The sequence below is a fragment of the Ranitomeya imitator genome, chromosome 4, assembly GCF_032444005.1.
Source record: "Ranitomeya imitator isolate aRanImi1 chromosome 4, aRanImi1.pri, whole genome shotgun sequence".
In the NCBI taxonomy this organism is placed as follows: Eukaryota; Metazoa; Chordata; class Amphibia; order Anura; family Dendrobatidae; genus Ranitomeya; species Ranitomeya imitator.
The window spans coordinates 192868519-192886739 of record NC_091285.1 but is presented as its reverse complement, the minus strand read 5'-3'; the positions used below and the strand labels follow the sequence as shown (position 1 = coordinate 192886739).

The 18221-nt window shown below is 39.9% G+C and overlaps 1 protein-coding gene across 1 annotated transcript in view; it reads left to right on the top strand.

Moving 5' to 3' along the window:
• The window catches only part of CDHR2 (cadherin related family member 2), a 220419-nt gene that overhangs the window by 182594 nt on the left and 19604 nt on the right, over positions 1-18221 (top strand). Inside the window, exons 24-29 of the mRNA XM_069764192.1 lie at positions 1562-1650; positions 5122-5199; positions 7046-7123; positions 8414-8474; positions 11296-11420; positions 13072-13185. Of these exons, the coding sequence (XP_069620293.1) occupies positions 1562-1650; positions 5122-5199; positions 7046-7123; positions 8414-8474; positions 11296-11420; positions 13072-13185 (545 nt within the window). The remainder of the gene's footprint in view (positions 1-1561; positions 1651-5121; positions 5200-7045; positions 7124-8413; positions 8475-11295; positions 11421-13071; positions 13186-18221) is intronic.

Genomic DNA, 18221 nt, shown 5'->3' with positions numbered 1-18221 from the left:
CACACTCTTGTTATATTCGTTTTATTTTTATTATCAACATTTATCACAGTATTTATCTACATTATACTTTTCTTAATTCAATTTATTATTTCCTTATTCACAATATCTAGTACTGTAGCACATATATATTTCACTTACCATGTTTTCTTTTCTTGTATTGAAAAACAGATTGCTCACTTCTTTTAATACTAGGTCTTCACATTCGTTAATAAGGTTTAGATATTTAAAATATATTTTTTTATATGTTTCTAGAGGTAATACTTCACTAATATCCATTTAGGAAACGCCTTGCATAGCTTCTCTCAACATTTTTCCTTTGGCAGTGGTGCGCATGTGCAGGCCGCGGACCTGTGGGGCTGGCAGCTAGTGGTCTGTAGTGGGGCAGTATAGCCACGTCATCTTTCAGATGATCTGGTGTCCTGCCCACGTGACCGCATACCGCCACACTCCATTACGGGTACCGTGAGGCGGGCGCAAGCGCCATTAAGAACTGCACCGCACACAACCCCATAACTTTATACTTAGGTTGGTATCCACTTTAGTGAAGCTTGAATAGGCACTTGGACACTCTTAAGTTATATTATTAGCTTTAGAAATCCGTACGGACATACAGCAGTACAGTACGGGCTCATGCGCAGTAACATCTTGTGTAATTACTTCCGGTATCCGTACAGAAACACAGCAACATAAACATTCACGCGCATGCGCTGTAGCATGTCAACATGATACAGCTGATCAGCACTTCTCTACGTAATCCCGCAATAGCGAATCAACATCACAGACTGGTTATTTAAACCGGCATGCCCCCTGCCCAGACACGCTTCCCGAAGAAGCAGTGCGAAACGCACGTCGGGGCGGAGGGATGCCGAGAGGATTCCATGTGGCTGCACCACAGTTACTGACACATATGACATTTACTACTATGGTTTACACATTGGCTATTGCAATATAGAGCATACATAAATGCAGGGGGGGGTCAATACAGCCTCTTTCCTATGTTTAGAAGTTCTTAAGGAGGTTAATTATAGGTATGGTTTTATACCTCATGTCATTAAGTGATTGTTTGCTCCAGTATACAGACAATTGTACCTTGGTGGTTGTAGTGTACAGTTTGGAATACCCTATGGCATTGCAGTCCCTCATTAAGGACCTAGTACCCTTGTTTTTATGTTATTTTTTTTTTTAATTGATCAATAAAAGTGTTTTTTTTATTCAAGTACTACTTGGGGATCTGTTTGTTATTAATAAGTGATCACCATAAGTGATAATATTTTTTGGAGCAGCATATTTTTCCCTTTTCTTCATTTTCACTTTAAAAGATGAATATGCAGTGCTTCCAGTGCCTTTGTGTATAAGGAGATAAATGCTATTGTTGAGCTTTTTCTCAGCTGTTTTAACCACACTGCTATTATTTTGCACATAACTGTATATAACGTACACAGACTTACAGTGTATATTCATATACATATACACTATATAATTTTACTTCTAAAATTGTGTAGTTTCATTGCTCATTCTCATGTACTTTGCTCTTCCTTTTTTCCCCCTCCCAAACTTGTAGATATTTACAATAGATGAATCTTATAGAGTGGTACTGCGGTTCTCAAAGTCTGTAAATGAGCTGACTAACACGGAGCAAGATATTGTTGGGTAAGTGCCTGTAGATTCAATGTAGAATACATTTTCAATAGGTATTTGGAATCAAGTGACAGATACAGTGGGGAAAAAAGTATTTTGTCAGCCATCAATTGTGCAAGTTCTACCCCTTAAAAAGATGAGAGAGGCCTGTAATTGAGATCATAGGTAGACCACAACTATGAGAGTCAAAATGAGAAACCAAATCCAGAAAATCACCTTAGTAATTAGTGTGATGAAATCAACCGTGGGAGCAATAATAAGAAAATGGAAGACATACAAGACCACTGATAATCTCCCTCGATTTGGGGCTCCACGCAAGAGCTCACCCCGTGGGGTCAAAATGATCACAAGAACAGTGAGAAAAAATCCCAAAACCACACGGGGGACCTAGTGAATGACCTGCATAGAGCTGGGACCACCGTAACAAATGCTACCATCAGTAACACACTATGCCACCAGGGACTCAGTTCCTGCAGTGCCAGTCGTGTTTGTAGGAGACAGAATACTGAGTTGCATCCAAAGAACACCATACCTACTGTTAGGCATGGGGGTGGCAACAACATTCTTTGGGGCTGTTTCTCTGCAAAGGGACCAGGACGACTAATCCGTGTATCTGAAAGAATGAATGGGCCATGTATTGTGAGATTTTGAGTGCAAACCTCCTTCCATCAGCAAAGGCATTGAAGATAAAATGTGGATGGGTCTTTCAGCATGATAATGATCCCAAGCACACCACCAGGGCAACAAAGGAGTGGCTTCGTAAGAAGCATATAAAGGTCCTGGAGTGGCCTAGCCAGTCTCCAGATCTCAACCCCTTAGAAAATCTTTGGAGGGAGTTGAAAGTCCGTATTGCCCAGCGACAGGCCCAAAACATCACTTCTCTAGAAGAGATCTGCATGGATGAATGGGCCAACATACCAACAACAGTGTGTGCCAAACTTGTGAAGACTTACAGAAAACGTTTGACCACTGTCATTGCCAACAAAGGATATATAACAAAATATTGAGATGAACTGTTGTTAATGACAAAATACTTATTTTCCAGCATCATTTGCAAAATAAATCTTGCCAAATCAGACAAGGTGATTTTCTGGATGTTTTCTCATTTTGACTCTCATAGTTGTGGTCTACCTATGATGTCAATTACAGGCCTCTCTCATCTTTTTAAGTGGTAGAACTTTCACAATAGGTGGCTGCTTTTCTTTTCCCACTGAATATTTCCACAATAGGTTATTGGGGTAAAGAAATATAATTGTAATTGTAGAAAAATACACCTTCTCCATTAGAAGTTGCATGACCAGGACAGCACCATTTTCCACAGTTTAATATTGCATAATTGGTTTGGAAACATATTATTCTCCATCTCCAGGTATTCCTCATTCAACCTTTTAGCTATATTGGTCATAAGGATTCATGATTTATCATTTACTAAGATATAGAAAATGCTCAGCACAGCCTAGGAGGGGAGGTGCACAGTCATAGGTTCCCAAACCTTGATATATATAATGCAAGTGACTAGCACACTTGTTATGATCTGGTGGTTAGGACAAATAGTGGACCTGGTAGTTAGAGCCCCAGAAAAGACCTGATAGCACATTAATACAGGACAAGCTCTGGGAAGTGGAACCTCTGCTGACCGCAATCCCTAATCCTGTCACGCACACTAGAAATAGCCGTGGAGCGCTCCTATCATGATCTAGGCGCCTCGTCACAGCCTCAGAACTAGCTAGCCCTAGAGATAGGAAAAATAAGCCTATCTTGCCTCAGAGAAAATACCCCAAAGGAAAAGGCAGCCCCCCACATATATTGACTGTGAGTAAGATGAAATCACAAACACAGAGATGAAATAGATTTAGCAAAGAGAGGCCCGACTTACTAAACAGACAGAAGATAGGAAAGGTCACTTTGCAGTCAGCAAAAAACCCTACAAAAGCCACACAGAGAGTGCAGGGAAAAATACCTTCCGCACCGACTAACAAAGCGGAGGCGACCCTCTGCGTCCCAGAGCTTCCAGCAAGCAAGGCAAAATTCACATAAGCATGCTGGACAGAAAAAATAGCAAACAAGAAAAAAAAGCAAAGCAAAACTTAGCTTCTGCTGGAGGAAACAGGTAACCAGGAAGATCCAGGAGCGAACTAGACCAATGCTACAACATTGACAGCTGGCATCGGACAAGGATCCAAGTGGAGTTAAATAGAGCAGCCCACTAACGAATTAGCCTCATCACCTGTAGAAGGAAACTCAGAAACACCCACAGGCATCAGAGAAAGTCCATGAACAGAACCAGCCGAAGTACCATTCATGACCACAGGAGGGAGCCCGAAAACAGAATTCACAACACACACTCCAAAGTGTTGTGATGCAAACGGGGGTTTATTTACATACAGTAATCAAACGTTTCGGTCGATACAGGACCTTCATCAGTGTACTAATAATAGCCGTATACTTGGTAGAGCCCCCAAAATAAGAAAACACCGCGTGTATTCCGTTCTAGTGGGCAGGTTCCACTGTGCTTGTGGCCCATACCGTTTAGGCCAGCTATTTGGATGCAATGTTTTCTTATTTTGGGGGCTCTACCAAGTATACGGCTATTATTAGTACACTGATGAAGGTCCTGTATCGACCGAAACGTTTGATTACTGTATGTAAATAAACCCCCGTTTGCATCACAACACTTTGGAGTGTGCTTATCATTTACTAAGGTCCTGTAGGTAATGCCACTGTAATCAGGTCTTAAGAGTACTGGCTCTCAAAAGCCATGCTTGTTTTTTTTCCTGGAAATTTTGTTGTACAAAAGTAGTATGAAAATTGCTTATCCATACAACTTAATGTTACTCTAAAAAGTCTGCAGTCCAGGAATATAAGGGTCCTTAACTTATCAAACTTGTCTAAATGTGAAACTGTTATTCTTGCTCATAGCAACCTCTCACAACATAGCTTTTACTTTTTAAACTGCTCTGGTAAAATGAAAACTGTGCTATGATTGGTTGCAATGCATAACAAAGACAGATTTTTATTTAGATATTTTCAAAAGATTTTTATCTCATGGGAATTATGTGTGACATTTTGGAATGGCTGTAAACATGACTTTTTTCACAAGGCGATTATTTTTGGATTTGAAGTCAAGTCACAATTCCTTCCTTTGAACTGAATTATTAAAAGAAGACAAAAACATTTGCAGGACCCTGGTCCAGTGGCCAAATTGGTATTCTGTGGCCATTGGATCAGAGTCTTGCAAATCTCCTCCTAGTGCTTTTTTCTGATTAGTAGGTCAAGGGCGACACTATCCATGCATCACACCGCAATGATGACTTCACGACAGGCCTAGTAAACACGGAGTGCCAGAAAATAGGATGAGGTTCACAATGCTTTTGACTGGTTGCCATAGATTTCCAAAGTGGCTACTGGACCAGGATTCTGCATATCTTTTTGCTCAATCCTAATTACTATTTATTGTTATTTTGTGACATTGTTATTTAACAGGAATATCATAGCAGCCACTGGAGCTTCAGTGTTTGTGGCCGGGATTGAAGCAGCAGAACCCTCAAAAAGAGCCATACGGTGAGCTTTATAAACAACGGAACAGTGATATGATGATTCATTTATTCTGCATAGAACGTGGATATTGGTACTCTATCTATCGTATTTTTATCGTATTTTTTGCTTTCAGCAAAATGCATCAGTGATAAATGAATTATTATATTTGTAGACTTGTGCAGACTTTGAGACAGAGGTATCATCTAGATTTAATTAGATATAATAAGAACCATATTGTTCTCACCATTTGAAAGAGAACAGTTGGCAGTACAAAGAACGTGAGATTCAGTAATAGGTTACAAATTGCAAACTGAGTTAAAGCGGTATAAAGTTTAAAAATAACAACTTTGCCACCATCTGTTCAGGAAGGAGCTGCACCTGACAAGTTATTGTGACCTACTCTAAGTGCCTATGCATTAGGAATAAGGGCAAATATTGGGTAATTTGCCTTATTCAACATGTGCGTTCCCATAGATAAATGATTTCAAAGTGTCTCACTGAAATAACGTTACTAACATTCAGTGGATATTGATGGTGAACGCAAAATGTAAATGCTGTTATATTGACTAACACAGTGACAATTCACCAAAAGACTTCCTTTTTGTGAAAACCACCACTTACCCAAACCAGACGTCTTGAGATGGATTTTGAGTTTCCCTGTATGGTATTCATAATGGCCATTTTTTTTTTTAGACCACCTCTCTACAAGACCACTTTTAAATGCAATTTTCACTGCAGGTGCTTATAGTAAACTACATAGTATCTCCATTATATTGGCAGACATTTCTTGGTGTAGAATAGAATGCTGTCCACTTTAGGATAGATTGTGTAACGGGGTCTACCAAGCTGGGGTACCTCTTTCAGTACCACCCCGTGTTTCAGGATGTCCACTGTGCTTTGGCTGGAGTCTGAATGAAGGACGCTGGCTGAAATCGCTTGGTTACATGGGCGCATATAAAAGATCACTGCTTCTCCACGTATTTCCAGTCTGACAACACTTTACTCACAGGACACAGAATATATCACACAGATACAGAGGGCAGGCCAATAGAAAAGCGGCAGGCCAGACATACATTACGATAGCCGCAGGTGGCCGGAGCCTGCCGATATTTACTTTGGGAATTACAAAGGTGGGGAAGGACAAAAGGGGAATATTGTGTCCCCTCTGCCCAGGGCGCAGCCTGTGGGCTGATGCATTAGGGACATGCATCTCACATGGAACCTATTATACATACATATAACTGCACAACATATTCTGGGTGCTGAGTGGTTCCGTAACACGTAACAGATTGGTCAACAGCATTTCCTTTACATCTATTCTATATCTTTTCTTCCTTCCAAATAGCTCAGCTGCTGGGCTTTTTAAAAATCAGAAAAAAATCACACAAAAAGTCCCTATGTTATTCTGTCTGAATCCATAAAGCATCCAGTTGGTACTGTATATGATGATTTAGTATTTTTGCAGTCAGATACAAGGCAACACTGTAGTGTAAACCTTCCTACAAGACTAAATGATCAAGGAAATCTTTCATATTGAGTCTACCATAGGCACACAGTGGTTACTTTATCTATTAGGCCAGGTTCAAATGACTGTTGTCAAAATCAGGGCAGTCGCATCAGAAAATTTAGAATTGTTCACTAAAAGTGTTTTATTACAATGTCATCAGATATACATTATCTAAAGGTTTCTTCTAATAATTTCAATTGTTGGATGTCACAACTTAACTGAGTGTAGAATAATGAGCAGGACTTTTTAAATGGATGCAAAACCATCCTAATGCGAAACAGTACCATACAATAATGCCATAAATAATACATGCTGCGTATTCCCATAGAATAAAATAATGCCTGAACTTTGTCTTACTTTCAGTGCTGATGATCAGAGCATCATGACGATATACTGCGTTTATACTAATGGCACCGCCATAACACCAATACAACTCAGCAGGTTAGTGAGCATGAAGTCATTTTCTTAATCATGTGTACCCCTATAATTTTCTAATTAAAACACCAGCACAGTGCTTAAAGATAATCCCTCACCTTTCTGGCTTTTGATGATATTGCAAGAACAAGGCTGGGACTACGTGGCAGCTTGGGCCAGTGCGATCTATCATTCTAGACCGTGTTTCATGGTAAAAGATGTCCTGTGGGCCTAGCCTTATGTATTTTTAAAAATTGTAACTTTATAAAATGATAAATGAGTGAATGAGAAATTAGAATTCAACAGGAGGAAAGAAAGTGTGAGAGTATGGGGGAGGAGAAAGAGCAGAGAACATAAGGAAGGAGGGAAATTGAGTGGGAAAGATCTGACTGCGTGTGAGGAGGTTTATTATATTGTGGGGGCATATCATTGATTAATATAGAATTGTCTATTCAATAAATGCCTGTATGTCCATTTGTTGTCATCAGACACTTGATCTTTATCCTTAGTAGTACATTTTAGCTATTCTACAGCATCATCTTATGCTACATGTGGACATATCATAACAAGAATATGCTTCGGTATATTTGTAATTATTCTTGCCAATATACCATAGTTTTATATAGATAAATTATTATAAAAAATATGGCCAACTAAATAATAGTCATGATCTCCACATATGATCATTCAGCATATGGCCTATGGATATCCGTGTATTGACATGTGGCTGCTCTACCAGCTATTCAAATGACAAAAACTCTATAAATCAGAAGTATTGTCTTCTTTACACATAGAGGGTTCACTGGAAGTAGTTGTTCTTTACGGTTCCTCATCATTGGAGATTTTATCAGCATTAGTCACAATAATATATTAGTGTTGAGCGAACATGCTTGGATAAGGTGTTATCCAAGTACGCTCCGGTGCAAACAGAGCATCGTTGGTGTGCTAAAATACTGTTTGAGTCACCACAGCTGCATGTCTTGCGGCTATTCGACAGCCGCAACACATGCTGGGATTGCTTAAAAAACAGGAAATCCTTGCATTGTTGCAGCTGTCGAATAGTCGCAGTGACTTGAACATATTTTTCGAGCATACCGAGGATACTCTCTGGCATCCGAACATCCTGCGATAAAACCTTATCTGAGCACTTTTGCTCAACACTATATTCTATATGTTGGAGAAACTTCTCTTATCACTCGGTTGAAGTGACAAAGCAACTTGGATTTATGATTCGAAATCCAGCTGATTTTATCTCCCTATATATATTTTCTCTATCAGTTGAAAAACATTGCGGATTCATTAAAAATGTCTTTCTAGCATTATACAGGGCAACAGTGAAATTTTGAGTAACCTTTTACGGCTCGGTCTTTATGTCATTGTAAGTATACATCATTCAGTGTTAGATATTTCATTAATTTGGTTCTTTTTATTCTTTCTGCATCATAATTATCATAATTGCATGCCCCAAAATAATTTTTTAGTTGAAATTGTATGTTAATGAGTCCTAAGTGCAGTAGGGTGGGCACTTCATTTTCAGATCTTCTGGTTCCCTGCCTTTTCCCTGCCCACAGCCTACCTCCTGTCTTTGATTGACAGGTGACTGAATCATGAGTCACCTGTCAGTCAAGAGGCATTAGGCAGCCAGCGGGTGGAGAATAAGGGAGAAAAAAGAGGTAAATGATAGTTCAACATACCAAAAAAAATCTAGAATTATAGCAATAAATACCAAACATATTACTGTGGAGAACCCTTGGAATAAGCTTTCCCATCCCAGAGAATTCCAACCAAATGAAAGCATGATATTATCAAAGGGCATAGGCATTTTCACATGCATTTATGCTTTCATGCAAACACAAAAATAATCACAAATAGTCATGCTCCCATAACCAGTCCTGTTCCTATTTTATGATGGTTTTATACATAGAATACTTTGTCCTTTGATGCATGTTTTTGAGCCACAGCCAGGTATGTGTGAAACCTAACTTAAAAGAGATTCACAATCATGACTTTTCTCCATTTTCCATTAGTCCATACACCTTGTCTATTAGTTGCTTCAATAACAACATGGTTCAAACCCTGAAATAGTGGGAGGGTATACAAAATGTAAATATAAGTATCTAGCTAATCACTGCTGATCCAGCTTGTTGTACCCTGGGTCAACCAGCTGTTATCACCTGATGAAGCTATATCTGGCTATACATTACTCTTGATTAACAAATGCATATACAAATCTCCAAATGGAGAAAGAAATGTTTTGTTCCTTTCACCATATGCACTGACATTATTAAAACATTACTCTTTTTAAGTATTATTGAAAATAAATATTGTGATACATCCATAATGTGTGTATTTTTCAATATTAGTGTCTAACTAAGAGTACTATTCCTCAACTCTTTGATTGCTGCAACAGTTGTGTTGATGGTGTGTCAGCACTACACATCACCTATCATGTATACACTATCTTACTTGTACAGTTGTGTGTACTGCCAACACAGCTTCAACACAACTATTGTAGAAATAGAAGACATGAGGAATAGTGCTCTCAATTAGACAGCAATAATGGAAGTGGAACACCCGCTAGGACCGTGGGGTACTTGGGACGGGTCCGGTGGTACTTAAAGGCGTGGTCACAGAAGTGGTTACCCGGTCTGTGGCCCTGGGCATCCAACAAAAATGATGAAGGAAAGAGGACAATAAAGCCTGTGGGGAAATGTTCGTGATGCCACCTGAGGTACTTGGCCAGGGATGGCCGACGTTGCTTAAAGGGGACTACTGGGGCTGATGGTGTTGCAGCAAAGTTGGTATAGCTCCCTACAAGTTGAGCTGAGTCCCCAGAGCTACCGGTGCAGTTGGTAAGGGATGATAGACGGTGGGGTGCAGGACTGAGGGTGCTGGAAATAATTGGAGGACACAGGGATTGCAGTTTCCTTTACCATTTACTGGTGAAGTGCAGGTGCAGGGCACAGGTTACAGGTGTTGATGGGGTCCGGGCAGCCTGGAGGTAACTTGGGATCCACCTAGCCAGGTGGGTTCGGAGGCCTTCCTTCTGCGCTGAATTCTCTGTCCCTTGCTGCCTGAAGCTTTACACAAGTTCCTCTCAGTGTCTGTTACTCCTAACCCGTATAGTTGACAGCATGAGCCTTGCATGGGCACTGTCTTCTCACGGGCAGCCCCAGGCTCCTGACATGCTGTGATACCTCCAGGTGTTAGATGGGACAGGAGACCTGCAATCTCCTGCCCTCCAGTTCTAGTTGCTGGGTCTTTAGTACCAGTGCAACCACGGACTCCGGTGTCCAGTTTCTTTTGCACTTAATCCAGGAAGAGCTCAGTTACAGCTCCACCCCCAGTCTTTCTCCTCACACGCTTCCTTTCCCTTCAGTGTCTCACAAAGAACTCACTAACCCCACCTCCAAACCAGAACTTATAGGGAAGCTACCCTGAAACCGGATTTAGGGCTCCCCCTTCTGGTCTGGAGTTAGGAAAGTGTTGTATGTTTGTGTTACCTGCTAAGTGGATCCCTTCTTACCTCCAGGCATGACATCACCCCCTGTGAGGAAGGCAATGCCATTGTGGCAACCAGACTCCTGGGGTTCTACAGAAGATCCACACATTAGAGACTTAATGCACAAGTTGTATTTTAATATTGGTGTTAGTGTTGGGTATTTCATATTATTTGTTTTCTATAATGCAAAATAAAAGTGATTTTTAATAATGCCAGTGGATATGTTGGAAGAAAGGAATCATTTTTCTGTCCATTTGGATGTTTGTATTTGAAATAGTTGCTGCAGTAGTAATGTATGGCCATTAGTGGCTTCATCAGGTAGCAGCAATTGGTTTCCGAGGGTAAGAGAAGCCAGATCAACGGTGTACAGTTGATTGCTAGGCTTACATTTGAATAAATAAGGTTGTTTTTAATACTACTACTACTACATGCTCAACAGTGCCAGTCTCATGTACCTCTTAAGAGTGCCACACAATGCTCTGCTCAGTACTAGAAGCAAGCTGTTTTAAGGAATTCCAGCATTTCCACTTTAGCAGTGCCAATTGTAGCACCTTTTTAACAGTGCAAGCCTCATTCTAATATAATCAGTGCTCCATAGTCATCTTACTGTCAACTACCACAACAAAAATCTATACATTTTTCTAATTGGATTGAATGCATTTTTTAAAAGTTGAAATTATATGTTTTACATCAACAGGGATCTGAAGAATCATTAATACAAGATGATAATAAGAAGTTTGTTGGAATAATTGCTGGCCTAGTTGCATTAATTGTTTTGGTTATCATCATTATGATTTCTACCATAGTCTGCATGAGGAGAAGGTAAATCCACTAGGTCATCATTTATGTATTTATGTGTACATAATATGCTAATGTAATGTTATGCCAACTGTAGTATCATCATGGCTTCTGTTATCGCAGGAAGCTAGAATATTATGAATGATTTTCCCCCAGTCACTTGGGAAGAGAGATTGTGTTGCGATAAATTGATTCACGTAAACTGCATTTACACGGAAAATGATCGTGAACGAGCATTCTTAAAAGCGCTCATTCACTATAAACGTTGCTGCCGATCATCTGATGTACGAGCAATAATAGATCAGATGAACAAACTTGACCAACCATCGGCTGAACAGCCATGACCGTTTGTAAACAGGATTTGTACTGCCAACAAGAATGCCAGCCTATGCGCTCTGAACGATCTACTACCGTCTATGTAAACAGGCCATTAAATGACCGCTGGTTGGTAGATGAAATGTTTACCGATCGGCAGTCCTTTAGTGCTGGCAGTTGGTCCATGAAAAACTGACCACTACAGATTTTTTTTACATTAGGAGAAAGACAATGCCCATTTACAATACCAGGACATGGTTATTTATAATATATGACTTTTGCATTCCAAGGGTTACATATCATGTGTACATATGGACACTTTCCTCTATATCTTATGGTAAATTTAGAAACAGCTTTTTAAGGATTTGGCAGGAATCCTACTAATCAGACTCTCTGAGATCAAAGATTTATAGTAGATCCAGTAGATCCAGTTTATACACTATATATATATATATATATATATATATATATATATATATATATATACTGGGGAAAACCATTTGTGACAGTGATGCCCAAAAACAAAAAAAACAAACAACTGGTCGAAGCACAAAGCAGAAGGTTCTGGGTGTATGAAAATTATGGGCCTGATTCACCATTTGAGGTTTATTTTAAGTCACTTTTTTTTTAACCTTTTGATATTCGCTGATATTTTTGGCTTCAAGTTTGTAAAATTGGCATATGAGTGTCACGATTTTTGCACAGTTAAAAATGGTTTTACTTTCTATCTTTAACGGTTTTGTGACTTTTTAACTTAAAAAGTCACACATTTGTCAAGTAATGCAAAAAGTTTTCATACATAGAATCACTACGTGGGCTGGGAGGGGGGAACTAGAGTACATTTGTGACAAATTTTGCATCTTTTTGAAAAGTCGCAAATGATGAAGGAGGAGAAAACATCTGGAAAACCTAAATGTTGCCCACAGTGGCAATCTAAGCAAAAAACAAAACAAGTGCAAATGGAAAGAACTATTTGGTGAAAAAAAATGCAAAAAATGCAAAAGACTCGACAAAAAACAGGCACAAATGCAATAATGAATTGGGCCTTGTGTATTTCATTATTCAGATAGCTTAATAACAGAATTATCTACGGGTTTAAGCACTCTTGAACTTTTGGATTCTAGAATTATTGGTGTTCTGGAGTAAAACAACATTTTTTTTCTACCTTTATTCACTTTTTATTTATACCTTACATAACATTTAGAATTGAAAGCAGATTTATCCCAAAAATATATAAATGAAGTTGAATATTCAGTCATACCTTTGTGATTTTTTGTGCAAATAGAGCACTTAAATAGGGCGGCATCATATAGCGAGAAAAAAAACTTAAAAAAAATTATCCTTTTTTTTAATTTAACAGCCACTCACGAAAGATACGAGCTATTAGTGCTTCTAAAGCAGCAAAGGCCTTACCTGGGGAAATTACACAAGGAGTAGAAGCCATACCTGGGACCAATAAATTTAATGCTGAAGGGTGAGTAAGCCTAAATGTATACAAGTGTTAGCTATCTGTGAAGAAACATCAAATCTTTCCTAAAGGCTCTTAGTATATTAGAAATGTAAATTGCAGATTGCATACAGATTTCATAATCTTGTCAAGTCTCACATTTCTGCCGAGATGTTTTTTGTTACATGCTCTCTAATGCAGTTACAGACACTTTAGTTGCCTTAGCTGAGATCATCAACAGTAATGTGAAGACCTTTAATTGCTTACTATAAATTTCAGAGGTAGTGGGTTGCAAATGCCAGCAGATTTATTATATTTTTAAAGGATATAACATAGCATTTGTCAGTAAAATGCTTCATTATTAATGTTACATACATGTTATGGTGCTACATATTTTTCTTTTGATTACCACTTAAAGCATAGTCTCAACAATCACAGATCCAGTTGGACATTCCCGAATATGGGGGGCAGTCCTGCTGTCATGGAAGGTTAAGTTATGTCATAATTTCATTGGTATTTATGTCTTCAGGACACAGAGACAGTTGAGTATAATGCTGAACAAAAGAGCAGTGAGATGATTGCTCCATTATTCTGTCTGGATATAGACTGCAGGACCTTCATGGACCTTGTTGTGACATAACATTTTCAGGACACATGACCGGGCATCAGAGACCAGCTCGATAGCAAAGGAGCTGGAAAGTGACAGGATACATAAGCAAGTGGGGTGTTTGTGTGGCTGTGTGGGTGCTGCTGTGGGGGCTTCATCCTGTATTTGTGAGGGACATAGTACTATATGGGGAAGGCACTGTGGGGGCATCATAATATGTGGTGTGAGAGACTGCAGGGCATCATACTATGTGTGGTGTCACAGAGGGGTATCATACTATGTGGGACATACTTTTGGGGTATCATATTGTGTGGAAGGCGTGAGAATATCATACTGTGAGTGCAGGGGCACTGTGGGGGGCATAGAATAGGTTGGGGTGCATCAGACTGTGTGTTGGAGGGTCATACTATGGTGGGCATTATACTGAGTAAGGGTATGTTTTAGGGACATCCTACTATATGGGGAACACTGTCGGGACATCTTAATGATTGGTGTGGCATCATGCTGTATGGGGATAGACTAAAGGACCTACAAAGACCAGGGAAGTGACAGGACACACAGCCAAGTGGAATGCTTGTGTGGGGTCCACTAATGGGAATGTCTACTGTGTGCATGTGGGGCATAATGTTGTCATGCGCCACTAAATGGACATCATTCTGTGATGGAGACCTGTGAGGGGAATCATACTATTTGGGGAACTGTGGAGACATCATACTGTTTGGGGGGCACTGTTTGGAAAATAATACTGTATGGGGCAAAAGGAAAGGTGCCATGGTGAGTGTGGGGGGTATTATAAGGTGGTTCCTATTGTGTGGAGGGCTGTTGGACATTAAAATGTGCGGAGGGGGTGGACATGGGAAATCATTCTGTGTAGGGGAGAATGCAGGAACGTCATTCTGTGTTAGAGGCATCATACTATGTTGGTGGGGACTGTGAGGAGCATTATACTCTTTGGACGTATTGTACTGTGGGGGAAAATATACTGTGTAGGAAATATATTTTGGGAACATAAGTCTGTGTGGGGTATAGCACTATCGGAGGCAATATACCCTTGATATTGTCTATATGGGAGGCACTGTGGCAGCATCAGTATGCATGTGTGACATTAAAAGTGCAGTTGTATTATGGGGCCTGATATTGTAAGGGTATGTTTCAAAGTTCAGGAAACGCTGTGTGTTTCACGCTGCGTAGAGCCGCAGCGTCAAACACACAGCATCCAGATGTTACAGCATAGTGGATGGGATTTCATGAAATCCTGTCTCCACTATGCATTAAAAGACGCATGCGGCAGACCCGCGGAAACGGACATGCGGCGCATCTTTTCAGAATGCAGCATGTCCTTACAATGCTCAAACACATGAACAACGCAGGTGACCTGCCAGTGGCCTCAGGTGCAGATTTGGTGCAGATTTTACCTGCGTAAAATCCCGACCAAATCCTGATGCAATCCTGAACGTGGACACATACCCTAAAAGATCCTATACCAGTCCACCTATGTTTCTACCAGTCTCTGGCATTGACCAGGAGAAATTTTTCAGCTTCAGCTAGGCAATGTCACTTACATACACTACTCGTTTTACCTCACAACTTCTCAAAATTTAGACCCGAGCTTAGACTTTTTCATCAAATTTCACTTTTTATCAAACTTGATAATTTTCTGATGTTACTGGATTTATAGTTTGTCATTATCATGCCAAGAGAAAATTCAGCACCAGCTGTCGTAAAATCTTGATAATGTAGCTTACCCATATATACAGTGTGGATGATTCTACCTGTTCCACAAGCGGCCCCCTTGTGGAACAGGGAGAATCATCCATACCTATGGGTAAGCTACATGATGTGTTTATATGATTGTTACTGTCTATGTTGGGTTGCACTGTGGCACTTCACTTTGTTATGGAGCCATATAGGATCATGGAATCCACCTCATAAGTCCTTAGTATGTTGATGCATCGTAAGCTGCACCAGGGATGTAATGTACAGTATTTCTCCTCTGCTCCTCAGCTTACCATACGTTTCCCCCACACCTTGCTTGGGCATACGTACTATTACTGTATTGTTATGTAAATTGACATTATTGGTCAAAATAAAATTTCTACTTTTTTATAAATATGATCTTTGGGATGTTTATACTCTGCTCTCTTGTTCAATATGTATTTTGGAGTTCCCAGATTTGTCTTATAGATTTAGACAATAATATTGGGGGAGACATACTATTCTACTCCGGCCACAAATTAACTATAGGTTTTTTGAGTTTTGTGTTGAGGGTAATGATCCTTAGTTGTAGAATAGCAGATGTAACAATAAGGCAGCTATACATATGTCACCTGCTTATTACATCTATTATGCTACGACTAAGGCTATGTGCACAGGATGCTTTTTTGATGCATTTTTTGCAGCGTTTTTACGCGCGTAAATGCTCCAAAAACTAAATGGAATAAAAAAGCAAAGTAATTCAATGACAATCCTGAAGTGTTATGCACATGATCCGTAAATTTCCATCCATATTTGCAGCATTTTATTTTCTGCAGCATGTCAATTCTTTTTGCGTTTTTGCAGCGTTTTTGACTCCCTGACTTCAATTGAGTCAGTCAGATCTGCAGCAAAAATGCAGGTATAAAAAGGTTTGTGTATTTGCTCCAGATTTTCTGCTAAAAATGCTGCAATTTGTCAAAGGGAAATGATGTCAGTAGGAGGAAAAGTGTGTGGGCAGAGAATATGTGTTTGTGTCTCTGTATGTGGGTCGAGAATATGTGCGTGTGTCTATCTGTGTCTGTCTGTGTGTGTCTGTGTGTGTGTACCCATGCAACGTGTGTACCCAGGCGTCGTCTGTTGGGACTACTACTCTCATCCGGCTAAGTCTTTTGTCACATATAACAGAGACAGCATGAGCCGTTGATGGGAGAATAGTTTCATCATCCAGCACCTGTGTTCAATTTAAAAAAAAAAAAGAAAACATTTACATATTCACATACAAAATACATACTCACCGAATGCCTAATCCCCGATGCCCGTGTCTCCTGCAAACAGTCAAAAATAATAAACCAACATATACTCACCTTTCCGCTGTAGTCCATTTAATACCGAGTGTCCCACGTTGATCTCACCCAGCTGCCGGTGATACACAGGAGACAATCGCGATAGACAAGAGATTATTCCTCCTGTAGTGTATCACTGAGCCGCCTTGAGAGTTCACCAGAGTTCATCAGCTGATCAGCTCCGGTGCTCTCACTTACGGCACCACTGTGTGGGAAAGTTCTCACAAAGCGGTAGTGCTATAAGTGAGAGCACCGGAGCTGATGAACTCTCACGGCAGGGATACACCGCAGGAGCGATTACCTCCTATCAGTGTTTTGCCAGAGGCCGGGTAGAGCGGTCACATCTCCCGATGTAACTGTTCTACGCGTGACATCACCGTGGGACACTCGGTATTAAATGGACTACGTCGGACAGGATAGTATATGTTGGTTTATTATTTTTTGATTGTTTGCAGGAGACGAGGGCAACAGGGATTAATTGTTCAGTAAGTATGGTAATATAAATAAAGGAGTCTGTGTGATTATTTCAAATAAAGACTTTATTCTGGCTGTGTCTTTATTTACCATGTAACTATAGGATTAGTAATGGATAGGTGTCTACAAGATGTGCCATTCCTGGGGCGGCTGATAGCTGATGTTTTTAACCTGGGGGGATGCCAATATCCATGTCCCCTTCCCAGGCTATTAATATCTGCCCTCAGCTGTCTGCCTAGCCTTTTCTGGTTCAATTTTACAGGGGGACCCCATGTAAATTTTCTTCTGGTTTTCCCCTGTAAAATAGCCAGCAAACAGCTGTGAGCTGATATTAATAGCCTGGTAACATTTGACAATTTTATCCCTCACAGAATATTAACATTAGCAGTCGGCTTTCCCTCTGCTGGTTATTAAATTTATGCGGAAGCCCCCCCCCCCCACAATTTTTAATTTTTTTAAAATAATAAACAGATATTGCATTTCACGCAGATTTCTGACAGTTGCTTTTTTGTTACAGCATATGTAGGTTAATTATGTTAATGCTCCTACATAGGCTAGTGTGTGTGTGTGTGTCTTTATTTAATTATTAATGAGGGTATCTGGCTGAAGAGATTGAACAAGGAAATTGCATCACAATTCTTTTTTAAATAATATATCTTTATTTAGCTCTATGGATTTTAAAAAATGCAGGAAAAAGCGCAGGAAAAACACATAAAAAGGCATAAAAAACATGGGTATTTTTCAGCTGCGTTTTTCTGCCAAGAGATGTATTTATTCACAAAAACATCCAGTTCTGGCTAACACTAACACTGAGACTTGCTTAAAATTCTCTACCAGTAGGTGCCCCAACTTGCGTGCTACAGTACGTGAAGATACTGCCGCCATTGTTACTTGCTTGCTCTAAATGTGCTACCTTGCAAGTCTGCTTTTGCACACACACCCGA